The 20,110-nt window shown below is 46.1% G+C and overlaps 2 protein-coding genes and 1 non-coding gene across 4 annotated transcripts; 2 read left to right on the plus strand and 1 right to left on the minus strand.

Moving 5' to 3' along the window:
* The first annotated feature begins 1,708 nt into the window (after window positions 1-1,708).
* On the plus strand, window positions 1,709-6,416 carry LOC124665944 (DNA repair protein RAD51 homolog 3-like). Of its 2 annotated transcripts, none has more exons than XM_047203299.1 (9): window positions 1,709-1,796; window positions 1,896-1,994; window positions 2,372-2,494; window positions 2,816-2,859; window positions 2,939-3,002; window positions 3,083-3,309; window positions 3,518-3,649; window positions 4,847-4,913; window positions 5,882-6,416. In XM_047203299.1, exons 2-9 carry the CDS (start codon window positions 1,898-1,900, stop codon window positions 6,058-6,060), a joined length of 933 nt encoding a protein of 310 aa, XP_047059255.1. In that variant the 5' UTR covers window positions 1,709-1,796; window positions 1,896-1,897; the 3' UTR covers window positions 6,061-6,416. The 2 variants fall into 2 exon arrangements, with proteins under 2 accessions (XP_047059255.1, XP_047059256.1); XM_047203300.1 differs by having other exon boundaries at window positions 2,826-2,859; window positions 2,932-3,002.
* Window positions 6,417-8,266: 1,850 nt separating this feature from the next.
* TRNAG-UCC lies at window positions 8,267-8,338 on the plus strand. The gene has a single exon. It is a non-coding gene; the product is annotated as a tRNA-Gly (tRNA).
* A 1,282-nt stretch (window positions 8,339-9,620) lies between these two features.
* On the minus strand, window positions 9,621-12,943 carry LOC124667252 (probable glycerol-3-phosphate acyltransferase 3). The gene is made up of 2 exons (XM_047204555.1): window positions 12,059-12,943; window positions 9,621-10,742 (listed from the first exon to the last, which is right to left on the minus strand). The coding sequence occupies exons 1-2, from the start codon at window positions 12,779-12,781 to the stop codon at window positions 9,816-9,818; spliced, it is 1,650 nt and encodes a 549-aa protein (XP_047060511.1). The 5' UTR covers window positions 12,782-12,943; the 3' UTR covers window positions 9,621-9,815.
* Window positions 12,944-20,110: the final 7,167 nt, after the last annotated feature.

Here is a 20,110-nt window from a genome sequence, read left to right on the forward strand (position 1 = left end):
TCAGTAATTCCCGATGGTATCCATGGAAGGAGTTCACCGACTCCTGGATGATGGCCATCGCGTCGACATTGCCTTTTGGCTCCTCTTCATTGTCACTTTGTTGTAGTCGCCCTTGATGAGCTTGCGCTCATCGAACTCGGCCTTGATTCTCGCCCAATACTTCCCGTGTTTTTGGTTGGCGCCGATGATGGAGTCATGGCTCACCGTCGCCCACGACTCGCACAGACAAAGATCCTCCAAAGCCGTCCACTTGGGGCCTCGTGTGCCTGACGCCTTCTTCTTCTTTTACTTCTGCACGCCGTCCGCGTCGACCTCCACGAGATCATCGTCACCGGCACCCTCCCCGTCTTCTTCCTCGCCGCCCTCTTCGTCCTCGTCGTCGTCCTCGTCCTCCACCCCCTCCTCTTCATCGTCCTCCTCTTCCTCAGCACCCTCAGCACCGGCGCCGTCGGACTCGAGCGGCCCCCCGCGGCCGGTGAAAGGGTCGCCGTCCACACCGGGTCCGGCTCGCGCCGCTCGTACGCCGGGGAGTAGAGGTTGTTGGGGTTGAAGCCGCCATGCGGCAGCGCATCCCCGGTAGTGCGGCGACAAGTTAGGCGTCACGCACCCGGGAGTGCCGGAGGGGGCGTCGTTGTAGAAGGCGGATGACGACGGAGAGAAGACTCCCGGAACGTACACCGGCACGTTCGTACTATATGGGCTCGCGTTTGTGGCGGCGATACACCCGGCCATTAAGTGGTGGTGCTGGCGCGCCGCCAGAGCCTTCTTCTCCTGCTCCGCCGCCCTCCGCCCTTTCCGCTCCGCCGTCGACATCTTCCGGCGCAGACAGTCTTCATGCCACTGATCATCGGTCAATCCTTCCGGCCTCTTCTTCGGGGCCGGCGCCTTCCGCGGCTTCGCGAACGGAGCTTTCGCCCCTTTCGTCGCATTGTCCGGCGGCTTCTTGGCCGCTTTCTTGGCCATCTTCTTGGGGGCTACCGGCGGCGTCATGGAATGGGGAGAAGGTAGCGGCGGCGGGTGGACGGCGGGAGGGAGAAACGAATCAGCGGGGAAAGGAGAAATGAATCGGCGGCGGGGAAAGGAGAAATAAATTGGCGGCGGGGGAGGCCAGAAATGCGCGGCGGGATAGGCGCGATACGGCGGGATTTGGCGGGAGTGGGAGACGATTTTTTCACTGAGCCGCTGACGAGTTGACCCCGCCACTCCCCGCCTCGCTTTTCGTTGTGTCCAGCGTCCCCGGTGCGTCCCCTGTGGAACGGGGACGGGCTCGGGGCGCCGGACACCGTATCGGGCCGCGCCGGACAAAAATCGGCTTTGGGGGACGCGGCTGGATTGCATTTTTTGTCCGGTGCGCCCCAAATCTCTTTGGGGGACGCTTTGGGGACGCAGCTGGAGATGCTCTAATACCTCAAATTTGACGCAGAATAATGGAAAAAGTGAATATCAGGCGATTGGATATCAAAGTGGAGGCCCAAATAGTGGAATTGGAGTTTGCGGAGATCGATTGATCAGATTTGGCCCGGGTCCAGCCAACACCTCCTGTTTAGCTTTCTCCCACAAATCAACCGAACGGAGGAACCCCGCGAGGCGAGAGGCGACGAACCCTTGCTCCCCGCCTCCCAGCCTGAGCAGACAGTCAGGCACGGGCGCTCCGCCACGCCATCCTCGCCGGCTCCCTGCCTCCCTGTGTCCGAGGCCCCCTCCCCCGGCCTCTGCCGTGCACCTGCGCCGCCGGGCCGCAGCGCCGTCCTTCTCCGCGGCTCCGTCTCGCCTAGCCCCCGCCTATTTTGGTCGAGGTATGAGCATTTAGCCATCCAGTGATTACTTAAACTCCAACAAAGCTCCACAATTTTTTGGTCACCCAGATACCATCTACATCCTCTCCTGCTTTACAGATATGAAGAATGAGATCCAGGAGTCTGTTGACATTCTCAAGGCCGTTAAGGGTGCCAACAAGTTCAAGGGAGCGGAGGAACCTACCGGTGTTCTCAAGGGTAAAATACTCCTTGTACGATGCCGCTTAATTACTGGCCATTGCTTATAAAACATGTTAATGACTTCGCTCGTCCTGTTTTATTACATGGCCAATTTCTTTCCCCTTTTTGGCACGAGTAAGGTAATTGTAGAAGTATTTTTTTATGGATTTATTATTTACCCGAGGTTGATACATTTCATCTAATTGACCTTTCTTAACGAGCTAACGATATGTGAATTTATTCTCTACCCATATGTCATATGTCCTGCTGCCAACAAGTCACACGATTTGCAAGCCCGTGCACTTGTTGCTCTTGATTTTCTGATGTTGTATATATCCTTGGTATAAAAATGGATTGTAGTAGTACTGGTTCTCACCCGTGCAAATACATCACAGGAGCCCAAAATGCATGGGATATGCTATCCGAGGAGCAATCGCAGAAACACATCAGTACTGGTTCCAGTGACCTCAACGGCATACTTGGTGGAGGGATTCACTGCAAAGAAGTTACTGAGATAGGTGTGCCTTCTTAACATCTTTCATGAGAAGGGAGGAGTAGGAGTTCTTGGTTAACAAAATAATCAACTGGACAGTTTTTAGTCCGTTAATCATTTAGCTTTGTTTCCATAGCTTTTTTCCTGGCCTACAGTCTTCTAGTGATAACCCTGTCAATTGTGTCTACTGTTCTGATTAACTCTAGTTGGTTAGTGAGTCTTTGCTCTAATCTGGTTATCACCTTGTGCATGAATGACACCTTTCATTTTTGTCAGTTGATTTGCTTACACAAAATGGTTTATGTTCATTGATATACCTGTGCTGACTAGACTAATCAGCTACCAGTTTTATTCAGGTGGTGTTCCAGGAGTCGGCAAAACTCAACTGGGGTATGTTACATCTAGTATGGAATCAATGCGATTTTAGAAGAAAATTACCGTACTAAATACCAACATTTGTAGGATTCAGCTAGCAATCAACGTCCAAATCCCAGTAGACTATGGTGGCCTTGGCGGCAAAGCAGTTTATATTGGTATAGCGGTGCCAAGGAAAACAATTGCTATCCTGTGCTTGTTGAGAAACTCGTAACAGTATTTCCTTTCATCATAACAGATACAGAGGGCAGTTTCATGGTTGAGCGTGTCTATCAAATTGCCGAAGGGTGTATCAGTGACATAATGGAGTACTTTCCACACCACCATCACAAGGCTTCATCTGGCAAAGGAAATCTGCAGCCTGAGGGTTTCCTGTCTGGCATCTATTACTTCCGAATATGCAGCTACACTGAACAGATTGCGGTGATAAACTATCTGGAGAAATTCCTCGGAGAACATAAAGATGTAATATTCTTGAACAATTTATTCTTCAAGTTTGATGACCTGAATTGTGCTCATTGTTTTGTCCTTCACCTCTATTTGGGTTTAAGATGAGTTTATTCTGGCAGTTGCGTTTTTGCAGAAATTATTTTTCTGCCCTTTCCCTTAATAGGATCTACTGCAGTTGGTTCAGTGTTTCACAATGACCATTACTTTTCTTTCTTCTTTACAGGTGAGAATAGTTATAATTGATAGTGTTACCTTCCACTTTCGACAAGATTTTGATGATCTGGCTTTGAGGACTAGAGTGCTCAGTGGATTATCATTGAAGTTGATGAAGCTTTCAAAGACATATAACTTGGCGGTAAGCTTCCTACCATATGTTATGACATTGGCGTAGGTACTGTTATCGGAGTGGATGGCTTTGTAGACAGATAGTTCAGATTTTCTTTGAACTTATCCTCAACATTTGCATGGTCTTGTCTCCTATGGTCTCTTCTGTTAGACATATTGGTAACTGAAGCTATATTTCCTGTTGAAAAATTCTATACTTTTATTCCAGTTGCTGATATAATATGATAGTACACATTTTCCTTATTTTTCTGTTCAAATTTTAGCCTATGAATAAACTGATGAAAAGTCGTGCTAGTTCAGCTGAGAAAACCATGTAGCAGCTCAAATTCATGTAGATTAATTGGGGTCTATTCTCATACTGAGGCAGTACCAGTAAATGGATTTTTTTGCACGTAAATGTTATAATTTAGAAGGGGAACATAACTTTTTGGGTGAAACTCTGCTAATGTCCATTTGTGTATGGCCTGCTTTAATACTACTGTAGCTGTTTCCTGCATGATTTGGCAACACTGCACCTCTTTCCTCAATCTCTGCCTTCCTTATCTGCTGTGTTTGTACTACATTGTTTCATTTTGTTCCATTCTTTCTTTGGTACTTTAGAAACAACAGACAATTCAATGTATACCATTGAGAATTTGGTCACTTAAAGATATGCCACTCAAAAAAATGGCCGTGTGCATCTTAGTTATGCAGAGGCCGGGTGTAATGTTTAAACCTTTTGAGTAATAAAGCGCCCTTTATCGGAAAAAAATGCCACTCAAAAAATCCAGATCTAAGTAAATTTTGAGCCAATTTAAAATATGCCACTATTGCTAGTCAAGTAGCTGCTGAAAAGATGATGTTGCCCTTCATGCCAACTTCCATTTATGCCACTCCAATAGATGTGTATGTAGGTATGTTTTTATACATCACAAAATATATTTCTTATCCTTTGGTAGCAGAGAGAGTTCAGGAGAGAAGAAGGCACATGAAAAAAAATACGGAAAGGTACCTGAATCAATATAGAAAAATTTGACAGTCATCCCCCAGTCAACTGCCAGTAGGTTCATATTTGGAACAGCCACAAAATTTTAGCGGTCTATTCAGAATTGGGATTTTTTGAGTGGCATATCAGGATCTGACCAAATTCTCAGTGGTATGGTATATATGTAATCTTCTCTAGAAGCAACTCAATGTGCCTAACATACTTATCAATTTCTTTGAGCAGGTTGTCTTGTTGAACCAAGTAACTACCAAATTTACAGAAGGATCGTTTCAGTTAACTCTTGCTCTAGGTCATTTCCTATCTTTACAATATAACTCCTAATTTTACCTTTGAATCATTGTCGATGCCTATGATTTTAGTTGTTCTATACTTCAAACTTCTGAAATCAACAATGCTACTTTGCTATCACCATGATTTTCTTATGAACATTACACTTTCTTGCTGTACTTGTGGTTTGGAGCATAAATTTTGAATGATTAAGGTAGTCGAATCGATGAAATGTCAAAATCCCAGTTTTTTTCTGAAATATATATTATAGAATAGATATTTTATTGATCACATACGAGATTCAGTACTGCTCAACTCAAGTCGTTTAGCTCACATTGATAATACTGTGGTGAGTTTACCTACCTCCGGTCAAAGGAAGTGACCCTAGAATGTGACAATTGAACTATTTTAATCTGTAGCAACAATATGTTTATGATGTTAAGATTATCAATATAAAAATTATATCTGTAGTGTTGTCTTAAAAGTACATCTATAATGATGCAATTACAATATAGTTGGTCGCTGAAATTGTGTTTCAAAGACAATGTCAATGTTGAAACTTCAATGTTTTGTGACTGAAAGTAAAATATTATACTTTACATGACATTATTTTCTTAAACAAAATGGTACAATATAACACATGCAATTGTATAAGTCTGAATGGTAAGGGAGGCAGACTCATACAATTATCAGATATAATTGTGCACCTCATACAATTGTCAGATATAAGGGTGGCAGACTTTTACATATGTCAGAGAATTACATGTGTTTCCATGTAGAATCGTTAATAGTAAAGCAATGATAATCTATGAATGTGTGGGGCATCTCTATTCGGTGTTTGGGACATCTTTATGGTTCCACAATAGCTTGATGTTCCATCTTCTCTGAATATTTCATGAATCGTGTAGTCAGATTGTAGAGGAACTTGTAATTTGTGTAGAAATCTGTTCCTGGTTCAGGAAATGAACAGAATGCAATGCTATTGTGCAGGTGACAGCTGGTCCCACTCGTGCACAAACCGACTGATTCTGTACTGGAAAGGCAACGAGCGGTGTGCATACCTTGATAAGTCCCCTTCACTTCCGGTAGCTTCAACACCATATGCAGTAACAAGCAAAGGGGTGAGAGATGCTGCCACTCCAAACTGCAAGCGAGTTAGGATCATGTAGCAGCCTTGAAATGCATGTTGCTGTTGGCTTAGAAGTTAGAAGACATCAGTGCCATATTTAAGTAGCTTCTGGAAAAGGCGAGTTCACTCATTTGGTTGATCCAGTGATCCAAAATGCACCCAGATGCACTCCTGCCGCTTCATCTGCCCTGACATGTAAAATGTCATTTGACACTGACAGCCAGCATAAATGCGATACCGCGGTGAATGTGATCAGTGAACGAGTGGTCTCTGTAGCATCAAGGGGCCAGCGATAATATCGTTGTGCTAGATGTATTAAGATGGTGAGGAAAAAACAGCTATGTAAGCTAAGTGGAGACTCCCGATGGCGATGCTATATATGAACCAACACCTTTTGCTGTGGGGGCAATTTCAGGTTCTTTGCATTGAGAATCTGAGTTGTTGGTTTGAGAAATATTGTGTGTTTTTCTTTTGAAAGGAATGGCGCACTTTATTCAGATCTCAGCAAAGAAATATCTTTTATTACATCACATAAAACCGAAGGAGGTGGCCCACAACAAGATTCTCAGTATTATAACTTAAACCTAGCTATAAATTGTTGTGCGCCACTTTGTTAGCCTCTCTTGGACAATGTCGAAACTTTATGTAGCCGAGCTCAGAAATCTCACTTTGTTATCCTCTCTTGGAGAATGTTGAAACTTCACCTTTCAGAAATCTGGAAGCAGTCTGCAAGGATCCCTGTGAATAGCCTATATTGGACGACAATGTTGAAACTTTATTTTGTTAGTTTCGTTTGGTGAGTCATTCCTTGTTTGGTTTACGGAAGCGTTTGCTTTTGAATCCGAGACTTCTTGGTCATGTGCATGTCATTCATGATGTAGAGCCAGCTTGGTGTTGGTTAGATCATCATAGCATTTCTACAAGGGAGCTAGAACAGAGGAGGATACGCTGCACCGATAAGCTAAAACCGTTGGATGCATCATTATCATTATTTAATATTGGTACATCAGCCATTTTGGTCCAGCAGCACTCAACCTTATTTCGTTCCCATAATAACTGAGTGTCCGGCTCTGGGAGGTATGCAACCAGATTTGCCGATGTCCCTTCACATTTGCCAAAGGAAGGCCCCTGTTTTTGATGATGCAGTCGCTTCTTAACTTGCCTCCCTTTGTACAGTTCATAAACTTCTTTCTCCTTGGTAGCAGAAAATAAGAAGAAAAAGTAGTGCTCGTCCAGAAACAAATCATCAACCAAACGCGCTTGGTACAACATAAGCTCTTTGTCATTTACCTAAAATGTAGCTGTACGAGCAAGAAGGAATCGGCTGGCATTGTAAGCACAGATTGGCAATCAGGCTTGCTGTTTCGCCTGGACCAGACGAGCAGTCCCAGTCAGGGATCCTTCCGACCTTCTTCACTCCACTTGAAACTGCTCGGCCCTTCACTCTGATCCGATGACTAGTACTGATGCAACTCATACAGTTGTAGTACTAGTTCTCTGGTTCGCACCGAATTCAAGGCTGTGCCGCTGAACATTTGGTGGCATTTCGCTATGTTCCGTCAGGTACCTCCTACCAGCTGACCGATGCCACTTGTTTCTCCATCTGGAGCACGTGTCTTTCCTTCTTCTCCTTGTGTTCCCGGCGGGCAAAGTCACCCATTTTCGTAAGAGAACTCCACATTCCAGACATGCCATTAAGCAAACATGCCGAGTACTGCTGTTATCGGGAGGGGACAGGAAGGGTGTTGGTGGCCTGACTGGAGCCGCCGTGCCATCTTGCCAATGCCATGACGTCCAACGCCGCTAAGGGGCTGGCTGGTGCGCTGGTTCCGTCGGGGGCATGTGAAGGTGGCTGTCGGCGGGCGATGCGCATGCTCGGCTCGCCGGGACATGCGCGGCGGAGGAAGCCAACCAATCAATGGCCGTCTTAACTCGGCATGCATGATTGCGCTACACGCACGTACGCGTCGCCGTTAAATGCCTTGCTCGCCTCCTGATTGTCGCCAGCCCGCCACCGTGTTCTCTGGCCACATTGAGATACGGCTGCCGGTCCCGGGCCTGGAGGGCTATCCTCTCGTCTCTACGTAGTATCGGCGATCATTTGTCTCTCCCCCTAGCTCCTCTGATAACATCGACCATCATTTTTTGTAAGTGTTTGGCAAGCCGGCATGGTCTGCGGGTGATTGATCAATCAAAATGACTTTTTATATATATGTATTATGACTTTCCGTTAAATTACGCAACAAGCGTCTGTAGTCCAACGGTTAGGATAATTGCCTTCCAAGCAATAGACCCGGGTTCGACTCCCGGCAGACGCACATTTTGGGTTCAGCCTTTTTTCTGGGGTGATAACCAGGCTTTCTGAGGTAAAGAGAACAACACGCGCTTCAGACACATTTTAACTTTTCTTTCTAGTGCATTTATCTGTTGTGTTTTTCTAGCCCAGGTTAAGATTTTCAATTATACAAAATCAGTTTATTATTATTATTTTTGGCGATAATTGACCTTCTGAGGTAACCCCTTTACTTTTGCTGGGACATATAGTACTACTACTATAGATATAGGTCTTTGTTATCAATAAACCATCTTTAGGGACCCCAAATGGTCCACTTCAACGAAATTCTCTGCCCGCAAACATTAAGAAGGGCACTAGGCCAAATTGCACATACATGCACATTTCGTCTTGTCCAAGATTGTCATCAGCTAGTGGCTCATCATCAAAGAGAAATGTACATCTGCTGTATTAAGTAGAGGTGACGCAAACAAAAGGAATGACTTACATATCTTGGTGGAGTTTATGTAACATACGTAAATACGTTCTTATCTGACATACTGTAAAAAAGGTTTTAAAACAATGATGCCAGTTAACATTTAAATCGGGCTACTCCCCTTTTCATTATTAGCATAACGGAAAACACATTGTTCACTACAAAGTTTTTCTAAAATGCAAATAAAAGGGAACGGGACAAAAATCTGCCAGCACTGGCAAGAGTCAAGACAAGTACAAAGATAGTATCAAATTACAGGAACCCAAAGATCAACAACTCATAGGCTAGACAGAGGATAGCGCAGCAAGATCACCAAACCACAAATCATTCAGCATTCCAAAACGCCAGTCTTTTTTTTTTGCCGGGTCCAAAACGCCAGTCTTTGATCACGGACAAGCAATTTGGAGTAGATCTCTGACTCTCCTATTCTCCTGAGAAGATGCCAGGATGTTGGTAGGCGTCAGCATCACTTGCCGCGCTCCATTATTGAGCTGCTTCCCGTCCTCCTCCTTTGCAAACCTGCCCGGTACAAAATGAAGGAGCACATACTGAACACTATCACCGAAGGGGACTCAACACATAACCATCAAATGTCACTTTTTTCCTGTCAAAATGGACCAACAAACAGCCCCCGATGAAAGAAGTGTGGAGCCTTTCACCAGGAAAATGAAGTAAAGCCAAACATACCTCTGCCAAAAAGAGTTAGGACTCAAACGAGATCCAAGGAACATACCTAAAAATACCCCCAAACACATCTAGCAATGTTGCAAGTGAAGACAAGATGAATGGAAGTTTCAGTGTTGCTACAAAAGGAACAAACAGGACGCCCAAATGCCAATCATCATGATGTGTGGTGTTTAAAAGTTCAAGTGAATGCAATCAGATCACTGCTTTTTTGCAGACTTTCAGTACATGACAAACATATACAAAAAGGTACTGTAACTAAAACGGGCGGCAAATTTAGCTAGCAGCAGGATAACAGAAAAAAGAAAGACCAAGAGGTGCCTAGCTAGAACAGACTAATCAGTTACATATTCTTGATCCCTATAGGAGCAGGAGGAGCAGCAGAGCAGCTGTGGTTGACTTTGACGACACCGTCGTTGCCGGCGAGCATGAGGTACTTATCCTTTCTGGTGAGCATGGTGCATCCGTATCCGAGCGCGTCCCCAATCTTCCTCTGCACGATGTTGGCCATGTCCCTGCTGTGCACCTCCCTCCCCATGACCGCCGTGGTGCAGACCCGGTCCAGGAACTGCACCGTGTAGCACATCCTGGGGTTGACCATGTAGTAGAGCGCGTCGAGGCATTTGAACCCACCGGCCGTGGTGGCGTAGAACATGGCCGTCTCGACGGCCACGCCGACCGGGACGACGTCGTCGCTGAGCTCGGCGAAGAGCGGGCTGAAGCGGAGCAGGTAGGGCTCGCGGCAGGTGGTGCCCTCGGGGCAGACGACGACGAGGTCGCCGCGGTCCAGGAGGCGCGCCATGGCAGCGCCGTCGCTGTCGCGGTCGCGCGTGAGCCGCACGGTGCGGCCGATCGGCGAGATGAGCTCCGAGAGGCGGCTGAGGCTGTAGGACACGGCGCGCACCTGCCGGTCCAGCGCCACCGACACGTACACTGGGTCGATGAGCGTGCGGTGGTTGCACACGAACAGTTGCCCGCGGCCGCCGCCGTGGCCCGGCGGGGGACCCGGCCTGTTCCCCTTGAGCCGCCACGACATGCCGGTGGAGGCCAGGATGAGCGTGGCGTACCTGTACGGCACGACGAGCGCGACGGCGAGGCGGGCGGCGCCCAGTGCGACGCCCAAGGGGAGCCACATGAACATGGCGAGCGTGCCGCCAGCGGTGGGCCGGAACGCGAGCCGGCCGTCGTGGAACACCATGGGCTTGGGGTACTTGCCCCTCGGCAGCGCCTGCCGCGTGGCACCGTCCTCCGGCTTCACGTGGTACGTCTCCTGTTTGTGAGTACATACACAAGAGTAAACGGTCACAGGTTTCCCATGCATGCGCGTAGAAACACGTTTCTGTATAACAGTACCATACGTCTACGTATACCAAATAACTACTACTATCGTACGAGGACATAAGCTCCAACCGCTTGATGGTACTGTCGCGGCAACTTTTGCATGTAAGTCGCCTCGTGACCATGCAACTTGTGCAAGAGAGACCAACTGTTTCATTCAAGAGGTGACAGGTATATCGTACTACCTCTTTGTTTGTTAGCCGTGAATTTGGTTACTACCACGAACGAGCTAGCAAAAAGGGTAAGTCATGCATGTATAGTACTCCGGTATAAACGGTTGCACGGTCATGGCGTACGGCACCTACTACTTTGACTGATGGAATGTTTGAACAACGTGTACGTACGTCCTTGAATATAGATATGCCTGATTTTTTACTAGCTACAATGCAATGCAATTACACCCTCCTTTCGTAATTATCTTGGTCTTTTAGGTTTAGTCAAAGTTAAAATTTGTAAAATTTGACCAAAAATAGAAGAAAACTATGCCAATATTTATAATATCAAATGCATATAATTCATAACTAAGTATACTTTACAATGATTCTAGTGCAATTCTTTTATATTGCAGATGTTCATATTTTTTAAAATATCTAGTCAAATTTTATAAAGTTTAACTATAACTAATTTCAGAACACGAGGTAATTGTGAATGTATGGAATAATTGAGATGGTGAAACTCCTCATGTGGCATGCCAATACCTATCACTTTTGCTATTTAGCAATCAAGTGCTCCCTCCAATCCCTTTTAATTAACTCGGATTTAGTCAATTAAAAAAGATTGGAGGAAGTATTTTTTAATTCGCTAATACTTGTAAATTTTCTTTTTGGCATTGGGCCACAAGCATTTTAGTGTCTCAAACCGTTATTTGGCACAAACTACAGCCCATTTACGCTAGTATTTACAAATAATTAGTAAATTATTACTAGCAATGTAATAATAATGTAAATTACATGCATATACATTGCTAACACATATATACATATGTAAATGACATGTCTATATATATTGTAAATTACATGTATATATATTATAAATGAATGAAATAAAAAACAATCAAATATCCACGTGTCATCTTGTGAGTGGGTAAGAAAAATCAACAATCAACTTATGACAAATTGATAAACAGCCAAGTGACAAATAGAGTCTGCCACATCTATAGATGTATAGAAAGGATAGTAGAAAGGTTAGGATGAATGCAACAAAATAAAATGCAAGTTACTAATTTTTCATATTTGTGCAAGATAGTACCTTGCAACAGTGCGAGATAGGATGTCTGAAAAATTCCAGGGAGCCAGAGAAGGCGACTGCATCACCCTCTAGCATGATCTTCTTCTCCTCCAAGTCGAGGATCACCTCTACGTCCTCCATCAGGCCGGTGTAGAACCCAAATAGCACCTTCATCCCCTTCCCGACGACCACCTCCGCCCCGAGATACTCCCTGAGGAACCCGTCCACCATCACCCTGGGCATACTCGTCACGCACACCCTCCTCCGCGCGCCCCTCATCGCCTCGAACCCGTCCACCGCGACGTCCTCCATGAACCACTTGGGCAGCACGGCGCGGCCGGCGCGGAGCCGGCTCTCCCGGAGGCCGCAGAAGGCCGCCATGGCCATTACCCTGAGCGCCGTGTCGCCGCGTATGCCCACGCAGCAGAGCACAGGGTAGAGGAGGAGGAGCACGGCACCGCGCAGGAACCCTCCCGCCTCCAGCGCCACGAGCATGAAGTAGGGGAAGAGGCCCGAGGGCGACGACCGGAGGAGACCACCGTCGACGTCGACGACGATCGTTCGCTCGGTGGCGAGCTTGCCAGCGGCCATGGGACGGTGGTGGTTTTGCCGCATGGGCGAGGAAGGGAATGTGGCGGCGGTGCTGCCGCCCTTGCTGCTGGTGCTGGAGAGCCATGGCCTCCCATGGAAGATGATGGAGAGCAAAGTGGCGAAGAGCCTCTGGGACAGCTTCTTCTTGGCCATGGTCGATCGTCGTGTGCTCGGTTAAGCTTGTTAACTTGTGGAGCGCTCCCCTAGATAAGGAGTATAAGTAGCCACAGTACTGGTGTGTTTAATTAATGTACTGGTGGCAATAAGAATGGCCGGCAGGCCGGATTGAGTTGGAGAGAGGTCAGTGTATGTATGGATGATGGATTGCCCCTTGTATCAGACAACTCAACTCACTAAATACTTTTATACCCAAAAAACTTGTGGAAAAACTCTAGCAGTTGTGGAAAACATGAGAAGTGTTAAGGTGCGTAGCTATCATGCATCTGCCATGTGTGTGGCGGTGCGCCGAGGGAGCAATGGACTAGCTTACCTTGAACGGAAACTGCACGGATCTTAAAGACACGTACCGATGTAGTAGCTAGTAATTTGATAAATCATCGTATTGCCGTTTAGTGGGTGAAAAAAAGTGAAGCACGTACACTGGCAACCACTCTAGATTGCAGATAGTAATTAGATCCGACACGAAGACCTGGGCCCGATACCCCTCCGCCAAAAAATATAAGACACATTTTTGTTTTGCAGGATTTTTCATGCACGAATTTAAACGTTAATATATATTACCATATAAATCGATATGTATAAATGACATCGTTGCATTAGATTTAATTTTTTATTTTAAATATCTTTGTACTAATTTTATTGACATATGCTATAAGTAGAAATCAAACTTACATGTTGTTAACTAGCAAAAACTAATGGCGGCTTACATTTTGGGATGAAGAAAGAACTGGCCATCTTGGAGACCATACTGGACCCGGCCGGTTTTCCACCTTGCAAAAGATAGCCACGTTGATATATGACCCGTGAGATCTGGCCCCTCCGTCCATGTTTTGCTATGAGATTTTTTTCCTGAGCTTTGAGCCGTGACACTGCTATTTTGCGATGTGTTGTAGACTCACAGTGGCCCAAACAAAACATGCAGTGCCGCACTGGTGTAGTGCACATAGCAGTTTTCCCACGCCCATTGTTACAACAACCCTACTTCACCCCCCCCCCACCCCCAAAATCTCAAATTATCTTTTCCCTAAGTAATTATTTTGTTCTTCTCATCATTCCAAGTAGGCGCTAACCAACATAGTTGACACTCTCCAACTCAACATGAAACAAAGGATTCATGTTGTATAACATGCTTCTTCCATCCAACAAAGGATGTCAACAAAATGGTAAAAAGTTGAATATCCTTTTCGGAACGGACGAAGTATATTTTCCAAGTGAAGATATATAATACTATTACTATATGGTCATTCTATGATGATTCCAGGATACAATTTCTGAAGGACCACTTATCTATGGGTGGACAAATGGAGGTTAAGCTACATGTAGCTCTTCATTTCAAATATTTAAAATTTGTATTCAAAGTTTCAAAAAACTGGAAAAATCTTAGAGATAGCCAATGATGTACAAACCCGTAAAATCTCGATATAACACATTTTGCATTTTAGGCTACACAAAAATGATAAAATCTGACAAACTTTAAATAAAAAGTTGTTTTGTATTGAAATTTTACATGTTTATGGTATACGTCAATGGCAAACTCAAGAATTTTGTTTTAATTTTTTTAAAACTTTAAAATGTGAATACCAGTGTTTCAGAATAAAGACCTAAGTGTAGCTCGGCCTCCATCTTAAGTTTCTCTAACTAAACATGCCTATATTATTGCTAGGCATTGCAAGGTATTGGCCCGTCCTTTGTTGCACGTCACAATCCGCCACCGGAAGAAAGTAGCTACTTTCACATGTGTGAACCATGCTGCCATATGTAGCCTTTTCTTCTCTAGCAAGACGGATATTGATTAGGCGAGCACACGCCACGAGTACACGACGTACGTCCGACCGGCCACCGGCCGTCGAGTTGAACTTTACCCGAGCGTCCAGGCTACCTACCTACCAAACTATACCTACACGGCTACACCTGCATGGCCCTCAGTTGCTCCGTGATTTGCGGTCCAAAATAGCATCTGAATCGTGAGAGAGCATGCGTGCCGCCAAAGAAGCCTACACTTTGGGCTGGACTCAGGGATGTAAACGCAGCCATGCCGCGGGAGTATGCACACATGGACACAAAATTCTGGACGAACTCGTGAAAAAAGGCAGAACAGAAGAAGACGGAAGCAGAAGAATGGTCTTCCTAGTAGAGTTATGGCCCTTCTGATCAAGCGTCTGAAAAGAAGGCTGCATTTGATTTTTTGTGTATGCAGATAATACAAGAGTTATATATACCTATATTGCAAATTCATGAATATGCTGACATAAGTATTGAGTAAAAACATGTGACATATCATGTAAGATAAAGACCACACGTTATCTTATACCTACGTCATCTGATCATAATAAGTATCGTGGTTTTAGTTTGACACGTATTATGGATTGGAGGAGTAGATTATTATTTGCTCCTCCTCTAATTTAATTTAGTACACAAACTCTTTGATAAGCCATCCTAGCCTCTTCGCTCCACATTCAAACGAATGTCTATATTGTAACATAAGTAGTAAGTAGTAACATGTAACCACACATAGTATGAACTAACCATTTCGTGATTTTGGTGACATGATTGATCATTAAATGAAAAAAATCTTGTGATAACATGTTAATAAATGAGTTTTTCTACATTATCATCCCTTTCTTTTACTGCAGAGGTAGAAAGATAGATCGGTAAGATATCTATGTAATTCTCCACTAACTAGCATAAGATTGTCCCCTGATCCTAAGTACTTCCTCTGTCCCACTAAAAGTGTCTTAACTTTATGAAAATATGGATATATCTAGTCAGTATCTAGTAGGTAGATATATCCAAATATTAACAAAAATGAGACACTTTTGATGGGACAGAAGGAGTACAAGAGAAAAACATTCTTAATTTTAGCTTCCACAACCATTTGGCCTAAGACGGACCATGTGTAGCCCTTTTTCTCCCGAAGATGGTCGGCGAGCTGCTTGTCGTCCAGTGCAACCTAATTTTTTTTTGAATCCTCGAGTATATGTTAAATACAGTACATGCTTTTGTGGCCAAGTCAATGGCAACCAAAAGTGTACTCCCGTGGAGGGCGTTGCATCAATTTAGAGCTCGCATCCGTGACAACGCTGAATTCATGAACCTAGATGGCTGTCACTGTTAAGCTGTTCCGACCGTCCACGGACGACCCAAACAGCGACAGATCGAACAAGGCAATGCATGAACACCGGTGTGATGTGTTGTGCAATCTGCAGTCGTACTACCGGAACACGATAAGCTTATGATAACAGTTGAAGGTCGTAGCTTGGTGGGTATGTATCGCCAATCGCCATAGCACGGCGTTGCAGTTTTCCTCTGACACGACGGTGCGGTCGACGCACGATTAGCGGCGTGACCGATGACGATGCCTAGTGGACTCTTCTTCTCCCAGGTTCAAATCTTTCACATAAAAGAAGAAGAGCATTGCCCGATAACTACGGAAAAAAGAATCAGAAATCAGATACAGAGGCCATGGAGTCCTTGTAGTAGTGTTTGGCTCACTACAATCGCTACTTTAACACACCAATAATAAATAATAAGTTGGAGAATAATTAAAAACGAAGCTTTCTCTCTTTTTGACAACTTCGCATTACATCATACAAAGCAAGCTAGGCAGATTGTCTATTTATAGGAGCATCCAGCCCATCAATAATATTTGATGCGTGTATATATGCAAAATTGAGTCACACGAAGATTCGAGATGCATGAGCAAGGTTAAATATAAATTGAAACACCATGAGTGCATAAGAAAATAGTGTTATCTCCCAACGCATAAAGATCTATTTAATTAATATATTCCTTGCATAATGTTAAGTACAGTAGCATAAGCTTAGGAAGAAAATTCTAATACCCATCTACAAAAAATTATAATACCCAATATGAGGTGTTTTTGATTCGCTTGGTCAGAAAGTAGAGCCTGGGCTTTTCTAGCTATGACACACTATGGATGTGCATACATGGGAACTCACTGAATTGATGGAAAACTAAGAATATTTTGTACCAGGAACTGGAACCTGCTTTTCATCCGATGCGGCTTAATTCTATGTATGGATCATATACAAAAGATTGTACTGCAAAGTATTCGGTTCAGAAGAATTTTCTGAGAAATTATATGAAGATATTACGAACACCAAAGCCATTGTAAACCAAGCCCGAACTCTCGTAAAAGACAAATACTCCAAACAGAAGACTGAACTCATGATGTGGTAGAGAATGCACCCATCTTTTTTTTTTTTTTTTTTTGAAACGGAGGCAAAAGCTTTGCCTCATCTATTAATTAAGAAGAAGTTGCTCGATTTTTAGGAGAAAACCGAGCGAAAACCTACAACAACAGGACACCCACAAGTGAACAACATCAAAAGAAAGTAACCTCTAAACCAAGTAGAACCGACATCCGAGAGCACAACAACATGGCAAAGAAGACCCACTAAAAGGACATGACAACCAAAAAGAATCCAACAACTAATCAACCGGCTCTCTTCCTTCTTATGCTCCTGATAGATACTTTCCTGAGAGACTTCTCCACCCTCCTAATCATATCCTCCGAGGCCTTTCCTGCCAAGACGCAGTCAATGTCCTTGCCATATCCAGGGCTAGCCGCCTCCAAACTAGCGAGCAAGCCACAAAGCTCTTTTGCAAAAAGAGCCTCAGAACTAGGCGCCAACACTGCTCCACAGTCCAAAGATGCGAGGGACTGGCAAGGCTCCAACTGTGGTGGCGGGGGTGTCATGGCCACCTCCAAGGTCTCCAAAGAGCATAACACCAGCGGAAGCACCGCAGGAGAATCACCACACAACTCATGTCGCTCTGGCGTGATCTGCAACACCGGAGCCAAGGTCTCGTCTATGCACTCGCTTTCCGAGGCAACCGACACAACAAGTTGCAGCGACTGGTCGGGGCTGCCACGAGGAGAGAAACAACTATAGAGATAATCTTCCTCAACCACAGATGACTTTTCCTCAGCGGAGCCAAGTGCAAGTGAAACCTGCACGGTGGCGAGCTCATGTCCACCTGAAGAACATGCCTCCGCCGGCTCCAAAGAATCACCAACATGTGCCAACAACAACTTCAGATTTGCCACCTCCTCACGGAGGGGGCGAGTCGCCTCCTCGACGCGCGTAGCAACCAACTGGGCGAGCTCCATGCGCAGCAAGGAAAGCTGGCACTGAAAGCGGGAGTCCAAACTTGCGTTGACATTGAACTCCTCACAACACCTTGGAGAGAGCATTGGCGGCGATGTTGGAGGAGACGACGAGTGGCACACGACCTCTACCCAACTCCGGGGCGGCGAGGAACGACAAGGCTGAGCGGGCGGAGAGCGGCTCCGCTGAAAGGGAGCACGTGCCGGAGAACGAGCACGAGTGTCCGGAGAGCGAGAACGAGCAGCAGGAAAGCGTGCACGGCAGAAGCGCTCCCGATGACTAGGACGACGACACCGGATGCATCTGAAGGGCGCAGTGCATGTGTTGACATGGTGGTCACGCTCGAGGCACCGAAAACATCTCCCACGAGCCCAACGCTTGAAAGTGAGACTACGCTCGAGGCCTTCATTCTGAAGCAAAGCTGATGGCTCGCGGTCAGGGCGTCTGCCCCGACCCACCTGCACCCAGCCATCCTGGTCGCCAAGAGTGTCAACAGCAGAGAGGCTACCGCACGCCTGCACAACAGGGACAACGCCGTTGATGGAGACATCATCAGTGGTGCCACAAACTGAGCCGGAAACGACGCCTTTGCTGCAGGCCAACGGTGACTGCGGAGCCAACTTTTCATCGCCCTCGTCATCGTTGTCGGAGCCCAAAGAAGAAACCCAAAGCAAGCTCGGGGCCGACGGTGCATCACAAGCACGAAGGGGCACCTCGGCAGCACCACCCGAGGCAACCGGCGGAACCGACAAGTACCCGAGTCCTTCGACCAACACGAAAGGGTCGCAGAGCAGCCCATCAAAAGGGCAATGACCGGTTGGAGGAGCAGCCGCCCTATGGCGGTGACCACGACGAAGCAATCCCATGCATGCAGAGAACGGCTCGAGGGTCGCTGGCCCCAGGCCTGAGGAGATGCCGACGAGGGGCATGGATGCAGCGGGAAACGGGGCCGAAGCTGTCGTCTTCAAGCTCTTCATCAACTGCCCCTGAATCGCTTGACTGGACATGCCACGCCTCGATCCAACGAGCTCCTGGGGGGCCTCCTCCTCATGCCTCGAGCCAGCCGCGGTGCTACCAGCAGCCAGGGGCGGGGCCCCGTCCGGAGCCAGTGGAGGCTGCAGCGGGGAGAGCACCTCCAAGCCACCGGCGAGGGGAGCCGCAGCGGCAGCCGGCGGGACCTGGACGGCAGCCATGGAAGCCCTGGAAGCCTTGGAGCGCCGACGAACCATCATTCGCCCCCGAATGGCCGGGTCGGACCTGCGAGAGGCGAGGGCAGCTGCAGCCAGCGCAGTGGCGCTGGTTGGCGCGGCCAAGTAGACCGCCGTCGCGAGCATGGGAAGCAGGACCGAAGCGGCAGGCCACGGCGCGAGCCCTCACATGCCGCGTGCGGGGCTGGGAAGAGGATGTCGAGGGGATGCCGGATCTGGTTGAGGTGGCCGGAGAGGATGACGGGGGAGGGAGATCAGGCGGCCGGCGGCGCAAGCTCAGCCCCCGTCGCCATGTCGCGCTTGGTTGGTGGGCGTAGCGCAGCTCCGTGGGGCGGCGTCTGAGAATTTTTTTTACTATGCACCCATCTTTCATCAAACGCAAATATAGATAGATTGAAACAATCTCACGATTTAATAAGTTTCAGTCTATTTTGAATAACTAGGACAAAACCCGTGCGTTGCTACGGCATCACATTAAATAAACAAATATCATGAAGTCCTTAATTGGCCTGTTTTTTTTTACTTTTTACCAAAGAAACTGATATGTTAACATATCACATTAATATAACATTAAGAGAAGGGAGTCTGCATCCAAAACCAATATCATATCAGGCCTTTGGCCATATGAGAAACATCAACTACATCAATAATTCAAGTTCTAAATTGTAGAAAAAAATATAAATATATAGTCCAAATACTTCGGTAATACCATGTAGTTACTGCATCGGCACTCTTCTTATACGAAAAAAGGGTATGATGGCTCTAGTTAGGCAAAAACAAAAAAGGTGCTCAAAAAACGTAGACAGGCAAAAAAAAGATCATCAGGTCATTAGCTTCTACAGCACAAACATCTCAAATTTGGCCTCGTTTTTTTTTGCCTCAAATTTACTCGTATGGTCATAATAAAATTCTAAAGCCGAGCTACTCCATGATTTATCTCATAGTCTAATCAAATCTACAAC

This window comes from Lolium rigidum, chromosome 6, assembly GCF_022539505.1.
Source record: "Lolium rigidum isolate FL_2022 chromosome 6, APGP_CSIRO_Lrig_0.1, whole genome shotgun sequence".
Classification (NCBI taxonomy): Eukaryota; Viridiplantae; Streptophyta; class Magnoliopsida; order Poales; family Poaceae; genus Lolium; species Lolium rigidum.

Excerpts from the sequence above, each read along its gene's own strand:
- LOC124667252 (XM_047204555.1), bottom strand. The coding sequence starts at position 12,781 with ATGGCCAAGAAGAAGCTGTCCCAGAGGCTCTTCGCCACTTTGCTCTCC. Across the intron at positions 10,743-12,058 it reads CTATCTCGCACTGTTGCAAG|GAGACGTACCACGTGAAGCC; the intron begins GTACTATCTTGC and ends ACTCACAAACAG.
- LOC124665944 (XM_047203299.1), top strand. The coding sequence starts at position 1,898 with ATGAAGAATGAGATCCAGGAGTCTGTTGACATTCTCAAGGCCGTTAAG. Across the intron at positions 2,860-2,938 it reads GTCGGCAAAACTCAACTGGG|CTAGCAATCAACGTCCAAAT; the intron begins GTATGTTACATC and ends TGTAGGATTCAG. Across the intron at positions 3,310-3,517 it reads TCCTCGGAGAACATAAAGAT|GTGAGAATAGTTATAATTGA; the intron begins GTAATATTCTTG and ends TCTTCTTTACAG.